Source organism: Podarcis erhardii (assembly GCF_964252035.2).
Source record: "Podarcis erhardii genome assembly, chromosome: 15".
Taxonomy (NCBI): domain Eukaryota; kingdom Metazoa; phylum Chordata; class Lepidosauria; order Squamata; family Lacertidae; genus Podarcis; species Podarcis erhardii.
Genome location: NC_138505.1, coordinates 44,638,290 through 44,661,816, shown reverse-complemented (window position 1 = coordinate 44,661,816; position 23,527 = coordinate 44,638,290). Strand labels below are relative to the sequence as shown.

The window sequence follows — 23,527 nt, the reverse complement described above, 5'->3', positions numbered from 1 at the left end:
CTTCTCGGTAGTGGCGCCCACCCTGTGGAATACCCTCCCTTCAGATGTGAAGGAAATAAGTAGCTACCCTATCTTTAAAAGACATCTGAAGGCAGCCCTGTTTAGGGAAGTTTTTAACATTTAACGCTGTATTGTTTTTAATACTTGATTGGCAGCCGCCCAGAGTGGCTGGGGAAACTCAGCCAGATGGGCGGAGTATAAATAATAAATTATTATTATTATGATACAAGGTCAGGGTCTCTCTTGGTTTCCTTGATGTCTGGGTGGAAGTCCCCCCCCCCCATCCCACCCCTCCTTGTTCAGAGGCGTGTAACATGGAGCAGGGACTTCCGGGTGGCTGCCCCTGTTCTGCATTGTTGGGGGTTGGACTGGGTGACCCCGCAGGTCCCCTCAGACGCTACAGTTCTATGATCCCTGTTCAGATATGGCATGCACCCGCTCATTGCAACAGGCGAGAAGCCACCTGAGAAAGAACTTGCCGTCTTTTCTCATGTATAAGACGAGGTTTTTTACCCCCCAAATCAAGTGTCAAATTGGGGCTCCTCTTCTACAGGGGGAGTGCTGAGGGGGGACGGGCGCTTGATTGTAGCCGCCAGGAAGAGATTCCCAGCTATGATTTCTTTGCTGTGGAAAGGGCTGTTGTCAACTGGCAGACGATAGGTGACTTGGTGGTTGATGCCTGCCTGCAATTGTGCAATTTGATTAATGGCTCCCTCCCCCCCAAAAAAGCTCAACCACTCTGGGCAACCCCTCCCCAAAAAAGCTTAGCAAGTCTTGGCAATCTGCCCCCGTTTTCTAAATTTTGAGTGCCCAGAAATAGGGGGCGTCTTATACATGGGGGCGTGTTATACATGGAAAAACACGGTACCTTTCCCTCTCATCCGCCTCATTTACTCACCTCTCTCTCTCTCTCTCTCTCTTTCTTTCTGAAGAACTCTCTGATGAAAACTTAGAGTACTTGTTGGTGGGTAAGAAAATGCTGGGAGGAAGAACCGTCAGAGAAGCTTTGGAGATGATGGATGAAAAGGAGATTTTGGAGACCATCCTCCAACACCTCCAGCCACCTCCCCAGGTGTGTGTGATGCAGGGTGGATTTGATTGAAATCAAATCGATTTAAAGCATCTTTTTACATTCTTGCTTGTATAATCTTAATATTTACAACCAGATGAAGGTTTCATTTTGGGAATAATAAATTTCCAGAGTAGTTTTTACTACTGATTTGGTTATACTGTTAGGAATGCATAGACACATAATTATGAAATTATTGTGGGGTATAATAAGTTAACTGCATACAGACGCTTCAGGTTACATACGCTTCAGGTTACAGACTCCGCTAACCCAGAAATAGTACCTCGGGTTAAGAACTGCCATCGGCTCAGGGGCGAGAGGGGAAAAGCCGGGTGGATTTCAGAGAGCCCCCAAAGATCGTGGGAAGCAGCACTTCCTCAGCGGAGGAAGGAGAGGAGATGCAGGGGTTGGAGGAGGCAAGGCGGTGCCAGGACACCTTGCCTGAGCAAAGCGGGGAGGAGGGGGGTCCCCCATTACCCAAGCCTTCCTTGCGCAGTAGGTTTCCGCGCAGAGAGGGGAGGCGCAGACTGGGCGCCAAGAAATTACTCTGCTGGGGAAGGTTGAAGGGCCGCCCACTCTCAGATTCTGCCCGTGAATGAGCAAGACATGGAATAGAGGTGCTCTGCATTCTGAAGGTTTTGATCACTAAGAAGAAAGCTGGAAAACCGACTCTTGAGCCATATTTCCTGATTGCTGTCAAGCAACCAACCGGTACCTCTAACAGTGGTGCTTCATGTTAAGAACAGTTTCAGGTTAAGAACGGACCTCCGGAAAGAATTACGTTCTTAACCTGAGCTACCACTGTATATTTGGACAACTTTTCTGCTGTACCTTATTGGAAGAAAAATAACCATTTTCTTAATTAGAATTTAAACAATTTATTTAACTAAAACAATAACATTATAGCATATATATCCATGTTTGTTAACTGATGTGGTTAACTTTTTTTAAAAAAATTCTTAGAATGAATTTTAGCATATATGAAAAACTTAAAATAAATCCTTACTTCCCAGTGAATAGCCGTTGGACTATAATGCAACTTAAAAAGAAAATATATTTTGGAAGATTTTTCCTCCAAAAGCATTTTATTTTAGAAATCCAAATTAATTTTTTAAAAAATGTGATTTAAATCAAAGAAATCCATTTTTAAAAAAGGGGGTCATTGATTTTTAGCCACCCTGGTCTGATGTTGCGCAGCGTGAACCAGGATTCCCCAACCTGGTGCCCTCTAAATGTTCTGGACCATATGCTGCCTGGGGCTGGTGGGAGCATGTAGAAGGGGAACTGCCATGAACTATCACAGGCAAAGGCAAACCCAGCCCTCCAGCTGTTTTGGGACTACAGCTCCCATCATCCCTAGCAAACAGGACCAGCGGGTCAGGGGTGATGGGCATTGGAGTCCCCAAACAGCTGGAGGGCCGTGTTTGCCTCCGCCTGAACTATTGGGAGCCCAGCTTGGAGGAAGGTCCTATTTGCAGATGCAAGAGACGACTTTCTCCTGGTGGGGCTTGAAAAGAGGACCAGGCAAATTTGGGGAAGCAGAGAAGGCGATCAGTGCAGCATCTGTAGACCGGAAGAAGAACCAATCCATGAACTTGATTTGGTGGGATGACTTGGACCCCAGGAAATGTTGCATGTTTTTTTCTTTAACTTTTGCAACTGATCGTTCCCGATATCTTGGAACGTTTGAGAATCCGATATTGTGCAGTAAAAGTTTTTGTGACTGTATTGTGCCTGATATGGCCAATATTTCCTCTTCGCTCTCAAGAGCAGTTAATTTGCCAGGCCTGGGCATTTGGCAGAGCAGGCAAGCAAATACTTTCTGCAACAGAAAATTTAATAAATAATCATACTGGGAGTGGTATTGTCTGTTTGTTATTATGGTATGTATTTTTGAGTTTTTATATTGTAAACCGGCCAGTGATCTTCGGATGAAGGGCAGTACAGAAATTTAATAAATAATAGTAATAGCCACAATGCCTAGATTCTGTTTGTTCATGGCAAGAAACAAAGTGCTTTAAATGAATGGTGTGTCTCCCAGTCCAGAGGATTTATTGAATCTTCTTTGGAGTGTTACTTTAAAAAAGAAGAAGAATTGATTGCAATAGATTTTACTCCAAATGATTTTTGCAAGAAGTCTATTTCTAGGCATGTGGGGTTTTTTTAGAGAAGACAAGTGGCAGATAGATGGCAACTGTTCTCTAGACAAGAAACATGACACTTTTCTTCATTTTATTCCCAGCAGAAGACATCCAAGCCTGGACACAACAAGGTAAGTCCTTGTCGCGAATTCCTCGCGGCACTTTTAGCGGAATGCTCAGAGTCCCAGGTTCTTTAGTGCAGTATTTATTATTGTGAGCTCAATATATATACAAATATCTACAGAAGCAGTTCATCTAATCAGACAGAGTACCTGCACCTTGAGGCAAAAGAAGACTCCACACTCATCTACACCACTCCACCACTATTGGACAGGCTTCCCTTTTAAACCGGTGACAGCCAATCACATTACTGCTGCGTCATTCTGACCCAGCACTTCCACAGAGAGTATTGGATCTGTAGCCTTATTGGAGTTCACTGATTGGGTCTGCGTTGCTCCGGGACAGGAGGAAGGAAGCCAAATGACACCAAGGTTGATTCAAAGAAGAAAGAGTTTATTCTGCTCTCCGGATAGCAGAAGGTACTTGCGTGATCAAGTCCACAGCAAGTCCAAAGGAATTTTAGGTGGTTCTTCCGACACCGGTACGTTCTCCTGGTCAGTGTTATCAGCAAGCCAGATGTCTCTCGCACATGGACAGCTTGAGCGCATCCCACGCCTCACTTGCTGTCACCTTATCAGCTACGTAGACTAGCTGGCTGTCGTCCATTCCAAGGATGATCATAGCCAAGGCTTTCTCATCCTTTTCATCCTCCTCAGGGGGCTGCGGTGGATCTTCCACCACTTTCCACAGGCCCTCACGCTTGAGGAAGTGTTGCATGCGGACTGACCAGATGCTGTAGTTCATGGCCGTCAGCTTCTCCAGCAGCACGCCAGCTCTGGACTGCTCCATTGCTGCAGCTCCCCTCCAGCACCCACGGCTAGATAACAGCCACCTGTACTCATGCGCAGCAGAAGTGTGCTGGGCCCATAACCCTGTCACGAATTCCTCGCAGCGCTTTTAGCAGAAAGCTCAGAGTCCTAGGTTCTTTAGTGCAGTATTTATTATTGTGAGCTAAATATATATACAAATATCTACAAAAGCAGTTCATCTAATCAGACAGAGTACCTGCGCCTTGAGGCAAAAGAAGACTCCACACTCATCTACACCACTCCACCACTATTGGACAGGCTTCCCTTTTAAACCGGTGACAGCCAACCACATTACTGTGGAGGGAGGCTGGGGACACCTGTAAGAGGCTGCAGGTGCAGGTATTAGTCCTCTAAAAAAGTGGGAAGAGCCTAGGGTCAGCGTATCTAGGACAAAAGTGTGTCATGAGAATGAAAGATGAGGCTGCTGGGTTAGACCAGCATCCTTATCTCACAGTGGCCAACCAGATGCCCATGGGAAACTGGAAAGCAGAATTCGAACACAGAGCACTCTCCCCTTCCTGTGGTTTCCAGCAACTGGTATTCAGAAGCATTCCTGCCTCCAACAGTGGAGGCAGAGCAATTAGGACATGCTGAACTTGTCAACTTTCAAATTCCCCAAATGAGGAGTACTAAAGAGTTGTAATAGGGACGCGGGTGGTGCTGTGGGTTAAACCACTGTGCCGTTTGGGCTTGCCGATTGGAAGGTCGGCGGTTCGAATCCCTGCGATGGGGTGAGCTCCCGTTGTTCGGCCCACCTAGCAGTTCAAAAGCACATAGTGCAAGTAAATAAAATAATAATAATAATAATAATAATAATAATAATAATAATAATAATAATAATTTATTTATATCCCACCCTCCCCAGCTGAAGCCAGTACTGCTCCGGCTGGAAGGTAAACGGCATTTCCGTGTGCTGCTCTGGTTTCGCCAGAAGCGGCTTAGTCATGCTGGCCACATGACCTGGAAAAACTGTCTGTGGAAGCGGACAAATGCCGGCTGCCTCGGCCTTAAAGCGAGATGAGCTTTAAGCCCAGAGTCGTTTGCGACTGGACTTAATTGTCAGGGGTCCCTTTACCTTTACCTTTAAAGAGTTGTAACGTGACTTGGGAATTCAGAAGATGTGTAAAATTGCATACAAATCATTAAAACAATTGCCTAGTACTTGCAATCTATTATTATTATTTAGTATTACCCGACATTTTCAGACGGTAAAATTGAATTTTTTTGGTTTTCCAAAAGCAGTTGATGTAGCTGGTGGGGTCTCCTCCCTGTGACTCACCCAAACCTTCCCCAACCCTTAGAACGCCCTCTATAGATACTATGGACTCAAGCTGCGGGATTCCAGGAGCGCAGAGACAGTCCACCAGTACCTGCACTTACTCCTGAGGTTGCCTCTCGAAGAGGAAGCAGACAGAGAGGTGAGTGAATGTGTGGGATGTCAGGGGGGAGGAGAGCCAGCGGGACTGGGACTGCGCTCACACGGAGACTGTCCTGGAAGAGCCTCCTCCTTCTGAACCCTCTTGATTCAAGCGCCTCCCCAGGCTGCTCCCCAGTGTCCCACCACCACAATCCAGGGTCCCCCACTCTTACTCATCCAGCCAGTCCCTGACATTACCCCACCAGCCCTCTGTCCTGATTTCCGGATTGGTCTCTTCTCATGACCTTCCTCCCTCCAAAGATTTTGTACCCACCCACTCACCCCCTCAAAGCCTCTTACAGGAGCAACTGCTTTTCAGCATTCAACATATCTGGGCAGATTTGTTTAGTTTTGGGTTAGATCAGAGCAGCCAGCAAGTGGCCCTCAATGCCTTTCTTGGCAGCCCTCAGCAAGCTTGGAGGCACCCCTACACACCTGTAGGCCTTGCACTGCCTTCCCAAAGCTGGGTAAGGAGGTGCTGGGCTTGGGGAAGGAGGCAGGTGTGATCTGTCAGGGTCCTAGGGTCCTCAGTTAGCTCTTTCCCACCTTTGGCAAGAAGGTGGGAAGGCTCTAGGTCCCGCCAGAGCCTCGTGCCTCCTTCCCAAAACCCAGCGCCTCACCTGCCTACCTTTGGGAAGGCAGCATGCGGGCCGGGGCGTGTGTGTCAGATTTTGGCCTTGCTCCCCTCTCCCACACAACAAGTCAGTGTGCGGCCCACAGGTTCTGTGCTGAACTACTCTTGTGGCCCACTTGGTATGAGAAACTGGAGCACCCTGGTTTAGATGGTGCATATTCCTGCTCTGGCGCCTTTGGGTGAGCGGTGGATTACAAATACTTCCAGGGAATAAATGATGCATTTTAATGTAGTTGAGTATTTAATGAAGCCAAGAACTGTATCACAAGATTTGAAAATGTCAGAATGCAAGGCATCCTTGCGTTGCAAGCTGCACGAGTCTGGGAGGTGTGGTCTGGTCAGTTCACATCAGAATCCACAGAAATATCGTTCTTCAAACCACCCCTATTATTATCCGGGATGAAAGGATCTCTTCAAATTGGTTCTCTAAGTGTCTCATTTCTCCATTCTTAAATTTGGTTCCCCACATTTCACAGGAATCTGCTTACAGAATCACATTTATCCTCCATCCCTCATGATCAGCTTAGCTTAATGGTTGCCATCAATTTCATTTTAATTGATTTTATTTAATTTTTATAATGAAATGTTTTTAGAATGTTGTACTATTTAATTGTTGTTAGCCGCCCTGAGCCCAGCTTTGGCTGGGGAGGGCGGGATATAAATAAAATTTATTATTATTATTATCACTAATTGCAATCAAGAAAATGACATGTTTGACGTGCCTCATTCTCCCTAGGGAATTTCTGAGGCTATCGGTGTGGCTTCAAGCACCCATATTTCACAGGTGCTGATGGCAGTGCGGGACTTCGGCCACGCAGCCATTGCAAGGAATACTGAGACATCTGAGGTAAGGGTGTGAAGTGAGGAAGGAGCGTAGCAAGAGTGTAGGTCAGCCATCCCCAGCCTGGTGCCCCTTCCCCATCCGTGTGTTTTGAATTGGAACTCCCATCAGCCCCTGACAGCATGGCCAATGGTTAGACGAAGATCCTGGCGGATTGGATCCTTAGCGGCTCTTTACATCCACACCAAAGCATGTTGGAAAAGAACGAATCCTGCCCCATTTCCAAACATGCTCTTTTTCAAGGGATGGGATCCTTACCATTCCAAAAAGGCAATTGGATCTGCTCTCAGTATGGAAGCCAGACAGCTTCCTCTGTGGGTATGTCTCAGTCATCCTTCTGAAGTGGGCTCCAGCAGTCCTGTCTCTGTGGCTCCAGATCCTAGATCTGATCTGATCCCTTGGCTCAGTCAGTCAGTCAAACAAACAAACAGATTCGTTAGAAACCATTGGTCACCCCCCAAAGTACACTGACCCCTGTTTTTAGGTTGGTTGTCAGATGGTTGGTTGGCATTTCTTCAATAGTGGAAGCTAATGGGGACCCCCAAGGGTCATCTAGTCCAACCCCCTCCAATGCAGGAATCTTAAGCATCCCTGGGAGATGGCCATCCAACCTCCAACGAAGGAGAGTCCACAACCTCCCAAGGGAGAGTGTTCTGCTGTCAGAAAGCTTTGAATGAAGAACCTCTTAGAGTTTGGAAGAGGGGACACCTCTCCAACTGAGGGGAGGGAGCAGAACCCAAGAGAGAAGGCAGGCGGCAGGCTGGGAGAGGCAGAGAGAAAGAGGGGAGAGGTTTCAGCTGCACCCCCTGCCCAATTTGCTCTCGTGCAAGGGTTCTTCTGCCTTACGGGAGTGCCTGCTGGCCCCATTCAACTATGTTCTAGAGTAGACCCACTGAATTTAATGAAGATGACGAGGCCCATTCATTTCGACAGGTCTACTTGAAGCAAAGCATAGTTGAGTGTCGCTCTCTGTGTTCACCTCCATATATTTGTCAATTAAGCGAATTATTACAAAGGCATGTGAGGAGAATCAGAACTTACAGGGTTAAACAGTTCTGTGTGACGTCTCACATTCTGAGGCGTGGTTATGTTCACATACGGGAATCTTTCTTTGTGTGTGAGTTTCCTTTCATTTTTGGCTGAGAGGCGAAAGGATGTCTGCTCTTTCGCCGGGCTGATTTATGATGTTTTTCTACTCATTAAAAGACTGTTGGAGTTTAGCAAGAAGCCTGCATTCAGTCTGATTTATTATCCACACACAAGGCAACAGTTTCTGCCGCTGCAAAACTCTGCTAAGGACTATGCTAAGAGAGCTAAGGGAGCTCAAGTTTTCTATCGGCACAGACGTCCATCGGCGCAGCAGAAGTGTACTGGGCGCCATCTTATCTCACAAGGCATAGTAACTGCGTGCGGATCTAACAGTTCCATAACCTGAGGGGGCCTTGGGGTCATGTGCCCCCGACTCTCCAATTCTCCAACCCAGCTGGAAGGAGATCAGATCCTTTTCCTTCCACTTTCAGTTAACTTCCCTCAAGCTTCCCTCAAGGGAGCAGGAGCCGATGAGTCCAAGGCTCATTCACACAATAATAAACCATAGTTTATCACAGAGGTAACCAAAATGGTGCCCTTCAGATGCTACAGACTGCAACTCCCATCCCTCCTGACCTCTGGCCATGCTGGCTGAGGCTGATGGGAGCTAGAGGCCAACCTATGTTGATGCCCTCTGGTTTATTGTTACATCTGAACGCAGCCCTGAACTCTCTTGTGCTCTGCCATCCAAGAGAAATGAAACCCAGGAGTGTGGTACCTCTGGATTTTTGCTGTGAGTTGGTAAATGACCAAGGAAATTTCCCAACCCTCACTATGGAGAAGATGAGCAGATCCACCTGGTTCATTTTAATTTTTAAAAAGCAGCTCCCATGGAAAAGAGCACCAGTGGTCAGTCTACCCTACACTGTCCTGCACTTTCTCCCTGGTTGACTGACCGAACCCAAAGAGAACACCTTCATGGTTCCTCATCATCCTGGGGGAAAAGTGACCAGTGGGGTGTCACAGGGTTCTGTCCTGGCCCGTTGTTGTTCCACTTTTTTAAAAATAAAAGACTTGGATGAAGGAATTGAGGGGATGCTCATCAAATTTGCAGATGACACCAAACTGGGAAGGGTAGCCAATGCCACAGAAGACAGAATCGGGATTCAAGATAACCTTAACAGATTGGAGAACTGGGCCCAAACTAACAAAATGAAATTCAATAGGGTCAAATGTCAGGCTCTATATTTAGGCAGGAAGAACCCGATGCACATATATAGGGTGGGGGAGCCCTGGCTTGCCAGCAGTTTGAGTTTCCTGGAGGAAAAAAAATACAAAATTTGTAAGTCTGCACAACAAGTTGTTGTTGCTTAGTCGTTTAGTCGTGTCCGACTCTTCGTGACCCCCTGGACCAGAGCACGCCAGGCACTCCTGTCTTCCACTGCCTCCCGCAGCTTGGTCAAACTCATGCTGGTAGCTTCAAGAACGCTGTCCAGCCATCTCGTCCTCTGTTGTCCCCTTCTCCTTGTGCCCTCCACCTTTCGCACAACAACTTACTGACTACTAATATTTTCCCAGCTGCTAAAAGGTCCCAACTAAATGGTGATTTGTCTCCAATTGCACTTAAGGTTCCCAAACTCACTTTCCCCATCCTTTCCCTCCAGAATACTAGCGAGACGAATGCCAGTATCACCGTCATCCTTTGCTGTGGTCAAATGGCATCCGGGGCACGGCAGGATGACCTCCCCCTTTTTATAGACCTCATCACAGAGGAGCTCCTCTTCCAATTCCAGAACAGCAGGAAGGTATGGCTCTGATTATCACACGGACTCCTGTTGTTTGTTCTCTCAGCTATACCATACTTTTCCGTGTATAAGACGAGGGTTTTTATTATTATTATTAAAAAATGATGTTTAAAAATGAGGGTCATCTTATACACAGAGAGTGCATTGGGGGGACGTGGGTTTGGTTGCCGCTGCAAGCCGGAGATAGTCAACAGCTATTGTGTGCGTTATTGGTGGCTGCAGCAAGGGGTGGTGTTGATTGGCTGTCGCTGCGGAAATTGGGAAGGCGATTGGCGGTTTCTGCCGGCGAGGGACAGACAATAGGTGGGTTTTGCGACATGTGTGAGTGGCAGCATAGGTTCAGCGGGTGAGCAATTTTTGGAATCCCCTCCCCCAAATAGCTGAACAACTGTGGGTAATCCTACCCCCGAAAAGCTCAGCAACTCTGGGCAATCCTTCCCCCATTTTCTTAATTTGGAGTCCCCCAAAATAGGGGGTGTCTTATACTCGAAAAAATATGGTATATTCTGCCTTTCTCCTGTCATACGTCTCCAGGAGGTGTGCAACCATTTCCCCCGTGGTCACCATCCAGGCACTGAGCAGACCTCCTGAGCTCCATCAAGGTCCTTGCACCACATGCCTTCAGACTGTGCCCTAGGGCAGGGTTTTTGGCTTCATCCACCGAAGGGTTGTAGACTGGGGTGTATACTGGCTCCACACTTAGGACCAGATGGGGCATTACAGCGGTACCTTGGTTCTCAAACTTAATCCATTCTGAAACCAAAGCGTTCCAAACCAAGGCATGCTTTCCCATAGAAAGTAATGCAAAATGGATTAATCTGTTCCAGACTTTTTTTAAAGAAACCCTAAAACAGCAATTTAACATGAATTTAACTATCTAACAAGACCACTTCTGGGTTAGGGTTAATTTTTGGATTGGTATCTGAAGAAGTGTGCATGCACACGAAAGCTCATACCTAGAACTAACTTAGTTGGTCTTTAAGGTGCTACTGGAAGGAATTTTTTGTTTTTGGATTGGGTTAGTGTTAGGGTAAGGATTAGAATTAGGATTAGGGTCAGTGTGGCTTTATGTTTCCTTGTGATTTTGATTCAAACTCAATTTTATAAAATCCCTTCTCCTTTCAGAATGAGGCTTTGAAGAAGAGCTTTATGAAGGCAGCAACTCTAACAACCAAGGCGCTTGTGCAATCGAATGTGGGATATGTCACCTTCCCCCACAAAGACGAGCTCACCTTCTGCATCACAGTGAGTAAAAAGAAAAAGAAAAAAAGAGGGGGAATCTCCTGGGGTTTCTTTTCAGAGCGTTTTTTCTTAAAAATAGCTGTGTAGGTCTAGCTCTGGGTTGCATGTTCTGATCATCTGGCCCCAAACCATTTCTGGGTGGTCACGTTCTGCTCCAACTCAAGTTTCCAAACCCACTTGAAAGGCAGCCCTACATTGTGGCAACCTCAGTAGGATGTCACCAGTGCCTAAGTAAAAGAGGCTAGGTTCTCCCAGGAGGAGAGGGCTGTCAATGGCTCCCAGCCATGATTGCTATGTTCTACCTCCACAGAGGAAGGAAGCAATGTTTCTGAATATAGTTGCTGGAAGCCACAGGCGGGGAGAGGGCTCTTGGGCTCATGGTCTGCTCCCTGGTTTCTCACAGACGTCTGGTTGGCCACTGTGAGAATGCTGTGAGGATGCTGGACTAGATGGGCCCTTGGCCTGGTCCAGAAGGCTGATCTTATGCTGTTCTTATGCGGTAGAGCTCTGCCCAGGAGAAAAAGGGATCTTATTCCCAGATCCAGGAAGCCCACTCTCCTCCCCTAGGAGGACCCACTTGCCAATTGCAAAGAAGTTGTCAAGTGGGCTGGATAGAGAGCACAACTCAGGGCTTGGTGTGGTGGTGGCAGGGATGGCGCCTCCAGTTCCCTGACATGCTGTGTGCTTCCCCACCACAGGAGGTCATCAAAGAGGAGCCAATGGCATCACTCACCATCTTACAGCCCGCAATGGAAACGATCATTCGCATGACGTAAGTACGGCCAGACACAGTACATATTTCTTCACCAGGTTTATGGACTGCTGGGTGCTGATCCTTTCCTCTCCCCTTCTTTCTCTTTTCAGTGCCTTGAGACCACGCATGGACCCCCTGCTCCGGTCTCAGCTGCTACAAAAAACCACCAGGAAGGTCTTCCAATTGCCATCATTGCAGGTTACGAAGGTCAAAGCCGGGAGCTCCGTGCCGGCAACACAGAGCCAGGTGACTGGACCTTCTGCTTCTGGAGGAAAATGGGGTTGCCAGGTTAAAGGATTTGAGGGCAAAGAGTCTGAGCCGTGTAAGCTGCAAAGAATGCTGCCCGAGACACTTGACCCATCACAATGATGTAACAGCCAGAGACTTGGGGTGTATATTTTTGATTTTAATCCTGTTTCCATATTTATTGCATTTCACCTTTGGCTAGAATGCATCCACGAATGATTCCTGCATGCCTGCATTTTGTGACTCTCATGCCTCCCTCCTACGCTGCATTTATTTTTATTTGTTTGCTTGTTTGTTTATATGCTGCCCATCTGACTGGGTTACTCTAGCCACTCTGGGCGGCTTCCAACAAATTAAAACACAGCCAGACATCAAATATTTAAAACTTCCCTATGCAGGGCTGCCTTCAGATGTCTTCAGATGGAAGTATAATGATGTATCTCTCTGACATCTGATAGGAGGGTGTTCCACGGGGTGGGCCCCACCACCAAGAAGGCCCTCTGCCTTGGAACACCCCAAGGAAGTTGAGCCCAGTGTGGAGTCCTGTATCTTTATATCGCATGACCTGTAACCTTATATACATCAAGAAACGTTTGATGTTTATGACTCTTTGTGTGCCTTGCTTGAACCCCTGCATAAGCTTTGTTACGAATTTGGACTAGAAGGCTCCAGAGCATATGGGATTTCCATGGGGGTCTTCAGCTTCTAACTGCTTTTGCTTCTCTCCTTCCAGGACTGTTATCACGAAACTATCGACATCTGGCTCAACATGCTCACCAGCTTGCTGTCGGAGGCCCCCTCTCTGGAGACGCTGCAGAAGATATTAGTGGTAAGGGAGTCCCCAAGGTGTCAGAGCAGGGGTAGCAGCAGCTCCCATGCCGGAGGACAGACCCTCTTGAAATGATTGCACGGGGGGCATCTGTGGCCAACTCGCTGGTTGTGGGTGCTGATGGTCAAGTGGGCCTCTGTTCTGCTAGCAATGCTTGTGCAAGGCACACAAGATATGTCCTCTGCTGATGGCCTGTGGGGAAGGGCCGTGGCTCGGGGCAGAGCATCTGTCTTGCATGCCCAAGGTCCCCGGTTCAGTCCTCAGCACTCCAGGTGGGGCTGTGAAAAGGCTCTCTGTCTGAAAGGCCAAAGGGCCAACTGCCAGTCCTCATTACCTGTGGATCAATGGCTGGGCTTGGTCTAAGGATGCTTCCTGCATTCCATTGCTATGGCTGTGGTGAGGTGTATGTTGTATTGTTGTAATTATCACACACACAAACACACCAATGACAGATTGCAGGGCAGTTCACAACATAAAAATACAAAATCAGAACAGAAAATGCATGATAAAGCAAAAGCAACCCAAGAGCCAATTAATATCTAATTCTACTAAGCTGCCTCGAGTCCCTGTCTGGGAAAAAGGTGGGCTATTATTATTATTATTCATAATAATAATAAACAAATTGCAGCAAACTTTCTCCTTTACAAAACAACCCCCTTTTGCAATTTGTCCCCTCTATGAAGCTTTGTGAATTTGCAAACCTGGATTAAGGGTTGTCCTTCCATGTGATGACGATGATTTCTCTCCCGCAGCACACAAATGGCTGGATTGACTCCACAAAAATCAGTGAGAGGCAAAGAGCAGTCAAGACCACCAACGTACTCCTGAAATATGTCTCCGAGCATTTGGACTTTGATGTGAGTGACCAAGGCTTAATGCTGCAATTTCAAATCGTATTGCGTTGGAAAGTTCAGGTGTGAACTAGATGAAAGCTGTATGGCATGGCCATTCCAGGGGAAGGTGCCAGCCAGTGCTATTTTTCTAGAAAAAGAGGTGCCAGGACTCACCATGAACTCACCACCCTTGTTCTCTTATAATGGCAATAGTGCCCACCTGAGAGGTGCCAGTGTTAGCTTTTTGCAGTATAGTAGCACTGCAGAGAGCTTGCTGGGGAGACAATGCATAAAAAGGGACTCAAAAATAACTTAAACAAGATTTTAATAACAAAAACAAAAACTCCTTATACACTAAATACACCAACAACAAACCAGACCCAACCACCAACCCATCCCCCAGGGTAATGGGAAAGCTAGGTGCTGCTCCTTATATACTACACCCAAATGCTGACACAGCTTAATCAATACAACTCAGCACCTGCTATGTTTCACAGCTGTAAAGCTGGGTCTCGTTATTTTGCTCTGGCCCCTTAAAGACATACACAACTGAGACCTGGGAGAGGAGACGGTGGAAGAAGATTGGAAGAAATTTAAGATTTACCTACAAAAATATTGTAAATTGTATGAATGTTAAGAAGGATGCTAGAGTATAAACAACTTGGCACCATTGAGTTCAAGGAAGGGAATTATGAAGATAAGATAAATTTAAGAAATGATAAAAATTTTGGAATATGTTGGTTATATCTAAACTTTTTAAGATTCGAATAAAATGATAGTTAAAATTAGAGGTATAACATTGAAAATTAGTTATGAAGACTAAAAACAAGGGGACAAATTTGCTGAATAAAATTATAACTAAGAACGCAGGAGCGGGAGATGTGAGGGAGTCCAAAGCAGTGAAAAGATCTATGTTAAGAGATGTGATATTGTATTGTTTTATTGGAATTGTGATTTACAAAAAATTGTTAATAAAAAATATTTTTTTTAAAAAAAAAGACATACACAACTGGTGGAACAATGATGAACCTTTACATTTAAAGAAACCATTCAACATTTCCCCTGCGGTTCATCATTGTGGAACAAAAACATAAAGCATATTTTGTACATGTCTTTCATGTGTAACCTTTGGAAGTGCTTTGGTAAAAATGTCTGCAATTTGATTGTCACCTGGAACATATTGAAATACAATCATTTCATCAGCAATTAGTTTCTTTACAAACTGTAAACGTAACCTTAAGACTCTAGTGTGCTGCGTATTGGTCTCTGAAAACAGGATAGCGAGTCCACTCTGGGAATCAAGGTAAACTCTTACTAGTAGTGTTACTTTCATCTGTAGGTCTGCAAATACTTGCAGATACCATTCCACATCACAAGTGGCCTGAACGCATGCACATAATTCACTCTCTGTTGTGGAGAGACAAATAATGGTTTGTGTCTGGGACTTCCATTCAAATGGACAACCTTTATAACAAAACACCATACCAGACACACCCCTGCAATTATTTTGTTCCACTGCATGAGATGCATCGCAGAAAATTTCAAAACCTTTGTCAATACATGATGTAAACTGCAACCTATAATGTTTGGTATGTTTAAAGTACATTAAAACTCTCTTAAGAGCAGAGAAACATTGCGTAGTGGGCTTTTCCACAAATTTTGCCAGAAAGTGAAAAGCATAAGTTATATCTGGTCTTGAGATTCTTTGAATGAAATTTAGCTTGCCTATAGCAGAACGATACAAAGTTTTGTTAGGAAATGGCTTATCTTCACCTGTAAAGGTGAAACCACATACCATAGGCGTTTCCTTCCCATTTGCATTTTCTTAAACCCATTTTGAATCAATAAGTCTCATTTCTGGGGTTTGTGGTACAAGAGACCAGGTGTTATGCTCTTTTAAAGAAGCTATCTCAGAGTTGATAGCTTTATACCAATTTACTTGGTGCTTAGGTAAATTCTGAACATCATCGTAGCTTTTTGGCTCAAAAACCGCCTTATTGGCATACACAGTATTTAAAAGTTCATCTGCAAAACGTTGTGGCTTCTGTCTCTTTCTATCTGAACGTCTCAGTCCGGAAGGAGAGTCAGACTCCTCAGACTTAATGGGACTAAGTAAACTACTAGTTTCAGGTTGTAAATCATCATTGTCAGACTGAAGAGGTGCCTGTAGGCTAAGATCACGGTCAGAAAACTCAAGAGAATCTAACCTCCCCTCGGGTGCCTGTGACTTTAAATCATCAAACAAATTATCAGATTCAACAGGCTTTTTGTCTTGTTCCATTAATTCAGAAGCACCATTTCCTGCTGCTGCTGCTGCTGCTGCTTCCTCTTCTTCCTCAGTATCATTTATACCGTTAGTATCTTGGAAAACAGCAACGCCATTCCAATTTACAGTTTGTATCATGCTTCTGGTAATATGAAATTTGCCAGTTGCTGGTATGTAAATTCTGTACGCCCCCTTCTGGTAGCCCATTAATTTTCTCAGAACACTACACTCACCCAATTTCTGCTTAGCGGGATAATGCATAATTACATCTGAATCCCAAATGCGTAGGTATTTCAGATTAGGGCGTTTTTTAAACAGCTTCTCATAGGGGGTGACATCTAAACCAGAATGATAACTGCAATTTCTAACGTAACAAAAGGCATTGAGCGCTTCAGCCCAAAAGACTTTGGGCAGATTAGCATCGTACAGATAAGTTTTAACCCCTGCCTGCAGGTCATGCTGCACAACTTCAACAAGCCCATTTTGCCAGGGACTTCAGGGGCAAGATAACTCGTGAGTAGGCCCCTGTGCCTCAGAAGAAAATTCCCCGCCCCGGTCAGAAAACAGATACTTAATTTGTTTGTTAAAATGCATTTTTTACCCAGTTGCAAAAAGCTCTGTATTTCTCAAATGCTTGGGACTTCTCAGCTATTGCATAAGTCCAACAATATCTACTATACTGGTCTATCAGGGTAAGCCAGTACTTAGAACCTCCTAATGATGGTGGGAGTGGCCCAACTAAATCACAATGTACATGCTCAAATGGCTCAGTTATTTTCCTATCTGAGCACCTACCCTTGCGTGCAACCTTAATCTTATTCTTGCAACAGGATAGACATTGCATAAAGAATTTACATGGTTTTAAGTTTAGGCCATTAACAATATTCTTTGTCTTAATCACATCAGCAAAATTCAGGTGTCCCAGAATTCTGTGTGCTTCATGGACACACCCGGAATGTGGCCTTACACTCCTCAACCCCTGGCTTGACTGTGCTGCTCTGCAATTTATAGGCGATTGGGAGTAGGTGTGAAAATACAGTCTATATAATCAGAGTCCCGGGCATACAATAGACATTTGTTCCCATTGAAAAACTCACACATTGACTTTAAGAAACGCACAGTTATGCCTTGACGAGCAAAACTTCTTACTGACAATAAATTGTCCACTGACGGGCAGTAAATGCAGTTCGCTATCGTAATGTTTAAAGAGTCAAGTTTAATAGTACCCCTGCCAAGCGACTGCAAGACTTGTGAATTGGCTAAATGTACATTACCAATTTCCTCTTCGAAAGAAATAAACAAGCTTCGATTGTTGCAAATGTGCTGAGATGCTCCTGAGTCCACAATAAAAAACTTCCACTTGGCACCTTTAATTCTTTTACGATCTGTAGTCCGAGCATGAAAAGCTCGCGGCTCGTTTCTGTCTTTACGGTACAATGTCGGCTGCTGGGCTGATGACTGTGACTGACGAACAGAAACAGACTTGGGAGTACTTTGCTTTCTTTTGGATCTGCAGTCCTTTGCAAAATGTCCCTGCTTATTGCAGAACCAACAACGCTTTGCAGCTTTAAATGCAGTCGTATCAACACAAGTTTGCATATGGCGTTCCTCATTGTTTCTGGAAATAGGAGTGCTTATGGCACAAGCCTCCCTTCTATCCAACTCGCCCATTAATCGTGCCGTTATTTTTTTTAAATAATTTTTTATTAAGATTTTAAAGGTTACAAAAAAATAAGAAAAAATACAGTCAAAAAAGAAAATAAGAATAAAAAAAATACATATATCAAAATACAGAAAAAAGAAAGATAAAAAACAAAGGTAAAAAGAAAAAAAAGAAAAAAAGCAAATCAAACCTTTAACTCGCTTAGTTGCAATCACTTATTTCCTTGACTTCCTCGTGCCTCCCATTTTTGTATTCTAATTCTGTTAGATATTCTAGCAAATCCTTCCAACCTTGTTTTTATCCTAATAGTTTATCTTAACATACTATACTTCCCCTCTTTATATTTTAATTCATATAAATATTTCAACACATCCTTGATCTTAATTTTATCCTCATATCTTATCTTAATATACTGTAATTTTCCATTCTTTCCTTCACCAAGTTATCATCCACTTTAACTTTGTTTAATCTTATTTCCCATTAAAACTTATATATCTGTACTTATTCTTAAGACATTTCCCCTAAGGTCAAAGAAAAAATTCAATTCCGCGATTTTCCCATCTCTCATTTTAAAAAAAACAAATTTATATTATATATACTTTAGATTCCCAATTTTCTTTCACCAAATCCCCTCCCCGGTTTCAGCCCCTCAATAGTTCCATTAATCTCAGAAAACCATCAGCCTGGAGATCTTAAATCCGAGGCTCTTAAGTCTGTCCCCTCTGCCAGTCTTTTTGATAGTCTTTAATGTTGAAAATCAGATCTTGGGGAAGCCCCAACCCAACAGTCATCATATTACTTCCTGCCAAACTTCCATAGTTAAAAGTAGGGCCTATAAAGTATTCCAAATCTTGTTTCACACTCTTTTCAAATCCAAAGGCCCCCAAAGCTCCAATCTTCCAATCTCCACCTGGCTCGGATTTATATTCCAAAGGTCATTTGATCTCCACATAGGGTGATCTCTCCATCTTTCATCTTCCAGGCCAAACCAGGCTTCCATCTCCAAATATTTACTTCTCCTAGTTGTCATCATGTAGGGCCTCAAGTAGTAATCCACTATTGGCCTCTGTAGGGTTACGGCTCCCCCTTTCCTCACTTTGCTCACAACAAGATTCTCCTTTTCAAATTTTTCAATTTGTTCAGTTGAAAGAGGTTCCTGTGCTTGGTTCTTGTCCACTTCTTTGCCAAAACCTACTTTTGTTTCCAAGATTACCACGTTAGTAGCCATAACATTTATCTGGTCTTGCAGCTTTCCCAAGAGATAAAATGTCCTGTTCAGTTCACACTCGATTTCCTTCCTAACAGCCATACTTAAATAGTCCAAGGTCAAAAACTAGTTTCTCAAGGCTTTTATCTTTAGCTGCATCCTTACGACAATAACCCAAAGCTCCCTCTAGAGGGATTCAAATTCTTTTTCACTCCTTCCAGCACAGACCCAAAGGTCCCATACATTGAATTATAACAGTTCCTTTCTTCCTTTTAAACATAAAGTTGTAACAAAAACAGGCAGTAGAAACAAAGTCCTTCTTTTGTATCCTAACAGCTAACTTGACAGCTGTCAAATCACTGTCAACGGGCTCACACAGACCACTCCCGGGTCTGGGGATGTGGCACTTCAATTTCACGGATTTTAACCTTCTCCTGCAGGTTCCCCTGCTTTCAAAAAAGATATTGATGATAGTTTCAATCAATGGAATTTAGGTCCTTTACACAAAACTCTCCACGACCTTAGTTAACTGGTTCTTTGCTTCAGTTTATTTACAGAAAGGGGAGGCGGACTTCCTGTTTGGACCTTCCCTGATCGGTACCAATTATTTTTTTTTTTAAAAAAAAAAAACTTTAAATACTTTAGAATTCCAATTTCCGTTCTACTCACGGGTTGTTGTTTAAAATCCATTTGTCCACAAGAAAAAGTCAGCGCGCTCTGGCAACGGCTACGCGGCTTCACTCCGTAAAAATAGCGGTCGATTCAAAACACCGCGCTGCTCACCCCACGTCACTTCGGAACCCCCGAAAAGGGGTTTCCCTGTGGGTAGGGGAGCGCTCCTGGTGTCAACCAAATCCCACGTTCCCAGGCTTCATCCACCTGGGATTTCTAAAGGGTCTCCGCCTTCGCCGCGGCGGTACGACCCGAATTCCACGGAGCGGGTTCCTCTCAGTCAGAGGAATGCTGCCATTGTCGATGGCGCTAACCCGGAAGTCCGCTAATCATGCCGTTACCCCTTCCACGGTTAATTGTGCTGGTGGAACGGCAGATATCTGGCTAGCTACACCATCAAAGTCCTCATTAAGGGAAGAAAGAATGATAAAAACATACTGAATATAAGGTATCTCCATGTCCCTTCGAATTAATTCGCAGTGTATTGCCTCCAGACGTCTCAAGTGTGCTGCCAAATCACTACCAGGCTGCAACTTGGTCTGGTACAGCTGCTTGAAAAACGTCAATGCAGACACTGACTCTTTTCTAATATGCACTGCTGCAAGACTGTCCCACATTTCTTTGGCAGTTTTCTTATTTCTTATATAGACTACTTGCTGGTCACTGACTGCCAAATTAATTATTGCCCTGGCTTTTGCATCTCCTTTCGACCAAGCATTAGTTACAGGGTCAGGAGGGTCATCAGTTACATAGGTCCATACTTCTCTAGAGGTCAAAAGCGCCTCCACCCGAAAAGACCATAAACTATAGTTCTCATCTGTTAGCTGTGGGAACACCAGAGCCTTCTCAGCTTCTGGAACCCGGTCAACCATTCTGGAACTCTTCCAGACCCACAGAAACTACACTAGCAGGAGAAGGAGTTTTCAAAGCTTTCTCAGAGTCCAAAATAAGGCAGTCATCCACTCAGCAGCTGGGCCCATAACCAAAGATGTTAGCTATTTGCAGTATAGTAGCACTGCAGAGAGCTTGCTGGGGAGACCATGCATTAAAAAAGGACTCAAAAATAACTTAAACAAGGTTTTAATAACAAAAACAAAAACACTAAATACATCAACAACAAACCAGACCCAACCACCAACCAATCCCCCAGGGTAATGGGAGAGCTAGGTGCTGCTCCTTATATACTACACCCAAATGCTGACACAGCCATTCAACATTCAACCATTCAACATTCAACCATTCAACAGCCAGAACTGAGTTCCAGTGAGTTCTGGCTGGGGAAAAAGCCCTGGGGCAAGCCTAGGGTGGGCCACCTAAGCACAGCTCTCTTGCCCTGTGCCCCTCTGCCACCTTTGCCGACTGAGAGCCAGTGTGGTGTAGTGGTTAAGAGTGGTAGTCTCCTAATCTGGGGAACCGGGTTCACGTCTCCGCTCCTCCACATGCAGCTGCTGGGTGACCTTGGGCCAGTCACACTTCTTTGAAGTCTCTCAGCCCCAGTCACCTCACAGAGTGTTTGTTGTGGGGGAGGAAGGGAAAGGAGAATGCTAGCCGCTTTGAGACTCCTTAAAGGGAGAGAAAGGCGGGATATCAAATCCAAACTCTTGGGGACTTTCGGGTTAGCGCCATCGGTAATGGCGGAATCCTTCTGACTAGGAGGATCTGCCTCGAGGAAATCGGGTCTGTACCGCTACGGCGAAGTGGAGACCCTTCAAAAATCACAGGCGGGAGAAGCCTGTGAGCGTGGGATTCGGCGGGCACCTTTTGGGCCCCCCCAATTCGCAGGGAATACCGATTACGGTTCCGGAGCGAAGCAGGGTGAGCGGCACGGTGCTGTGAATCAACTGCTTTTTCCTTGGAGCGAAGCCGCACAGCCGTTACCGGAGAGCGCTGACTTCTTCCTGTGACAATTCGACCTCAAAAGCAACTACCCATGAATAGGAAAAATTGGAAGTATAAAAGGACGAAAAAGACTTAATTTGGCACCGATGCGGGGAGGTTTAAACAGGAAGTCCGCCTTCCGCTTTTGTAAATAGATCAAAGCAAAGAGACTACAAGCTAAAGTTTTGGAAATCCGACTGGAAAGGATTAATTTCCTAACACAAAAAGTATCAAACCCCCCCCCCTAGGAAGCAGGGGAAGGAGGGGGGAGTTTTGGACTATATATACCTGCAAGAGAGAGGGAAAGAAGTTAAAATCCACCGCTCAAAACTTGGGAACGGGCTGCCAATAGACAAAGACTGTTGTGCTTTGAACTGCGTATTAACTGTGAATAGACGACTTGCTGACAGCTAGCTCAGCAAGAGAGATACATTGTGGTTAGTTGTCCTCTTCTGCTCTTAAAAAGGAGGGAAAGTAACTGGAAAGTAACAAAAAATTGGAAGTGTTTATTTTTTTTATTTGAGTTTAAAAGGTGTCATTTTGGACTATTGCAACTGTTTCCACCTAGAGGAAGTTTCTGAAATCGATACTAGGTGAATTTTCCACTTGCAAAGAGAAACTGTGTAGTGTTATGGCACATGGGAAAGAAAAAGTAGACTCGTCATTCCCAGACAAAACAACAAGGTCTGGGAAGATTTGGCAGTGAAGACCATCAGCCGTTGGTCTCCCTACCCCATCTGCGACTGTACCAACACAATCTAAGCCTAGTGGAATGTCATCAGAAGATGTTTTAGCGATTGCACTGGCCAAGATTAATGAATCTTTGGAGCAACTTAATAAGAGGGTCGAAGAGACAAATAAGACGGTTGAAGAGACAAAGATGACAGTGGACGAGGCAAAAGTGAAGGTAGACGCAGCAACCACTAAAATTGACTTAAATACAGAAAGCTTAAATAGCTTGGGACAAAAGGTGAACACTAATACAGAATCTATTCAGAAATTGTTGCAGGAATCTACTTTGATCCGACAGACTGCAGATGAAGCCAAGGAAAAAGCTGCTGCTGTGGAATTTAAGATAACACAATTGGAAACAGAGAAAGTCCCAGATCTACAGAGGCAAATTGAGGACCATAAATTGACACTTTCTATGATTGAACTTAAGGAAAAACAGACGAATTTAAGGATTAGAGCTGTACCTGAATTAGAGAAGGGCAGTTTGATAGAATTTGCAGAGTTCTGGAAGTTGGATTTGAAACAAGAAGAATTCAAAATCGTGAGGGCCTTCAGACTTGGAAGAGGAGGAAACAAGAATAAAATAAGGGACTGTCTGATTACTCTCCGATCTAAAGAAGAGAGAGATAAAATTTTGGGTCTGCACTTTCAGAATTCTTTGACAATTCTGCAGTCAAGAGTGGAAATCTTTAAAGATATACCGAAACATCTGTAATGGTTATAAGGGGTTACTTGTGCGTAAGTTGCCGTCACTTTTGGCTAGATTGCCTGGCTAACCATGCTTTTGGCTGAAAGCCCTCACTCCGTGGCCGTTCAGTCGCTTGCAGAATCCGTCAGTGGGCGTTTCTTGAACCTCTTCCAGCATAAGAGCTGTTTGACGCCAAGTCTCCGCCTATCTCCCTGCGTGGGACTCTTCTGTGCAAGGAAGGAGTGGGCAGAGGCGTGCCCGTGCTCTCTCCACTGGTCTCAGATGAAGGGTCCCGGAGACCTCTCTCTGAATCCTCCATCTCCCTCCCTTCTCTACTGGTGTTACGTTGAATTCCTTCCCTCCTGCTGGTCCCCTCTCCTGCATCGCTTTGGAGCCCAGCCTCCACCTCACGCTCCAATGTCAGGTCCCTGACAACATCTTTTGGATCCTAGGTCCAACTTTGGAGATTTGGTTGCCCTGTTGAGAAGGAACAAAATCATCTTCAGGTGGGAATTTCCCCAAGGCCTATTCTTTAGCTTTAAAGGAAGAAAGATAAAGATAAGATCAGTGGAGGAAAAAGATAAGTTTTGGGGAAACCATGGAGAAGATCTGCAGAAAGAACTTGGAAAAGAGCCGGGAGTTTTGGACAGAA

General features: G+C 44.9%; 1 protein-coding gene across 1 annotated transcript in view; it reads left to right on the top strand.

The window, feature by feature from the left end:
* Positions 1-1,015: 1,015 nt before the first annotated feature.
* Positions 1,016-23,527, top strand: part of LOC309329777 (uncharacterized protein) — a gene marked incomplete at both ends in the record, with an annotated part of 29,618 nt that continues 7,106 nt past the window's right edge. The window contains 6 exons of the mRNA XM_081840788.1: positions 1,016-1,072; positions 3,312-3,341; positions 9,725-9,865; positions 10,991-11,110; positions 12,841-12,936; positions 13,689-13,793. Of these exons, the coding sequence (XP_081696914.1) occupies positions 1,016-1,072; positions 3,312-3,341; positions 9,725-9,865; positions 10,991-11,110; positions 12,841-12,936; positions 13,689-13,793 (549 nt within the window). The remainder of the gene's footprint in view (positions 1,073-3,311; positions 3,342-9,724; positions 9,866-10,990; positions 11,111-12,840; positions 12,937-13,688; positions 13,794-23,527) is intronic.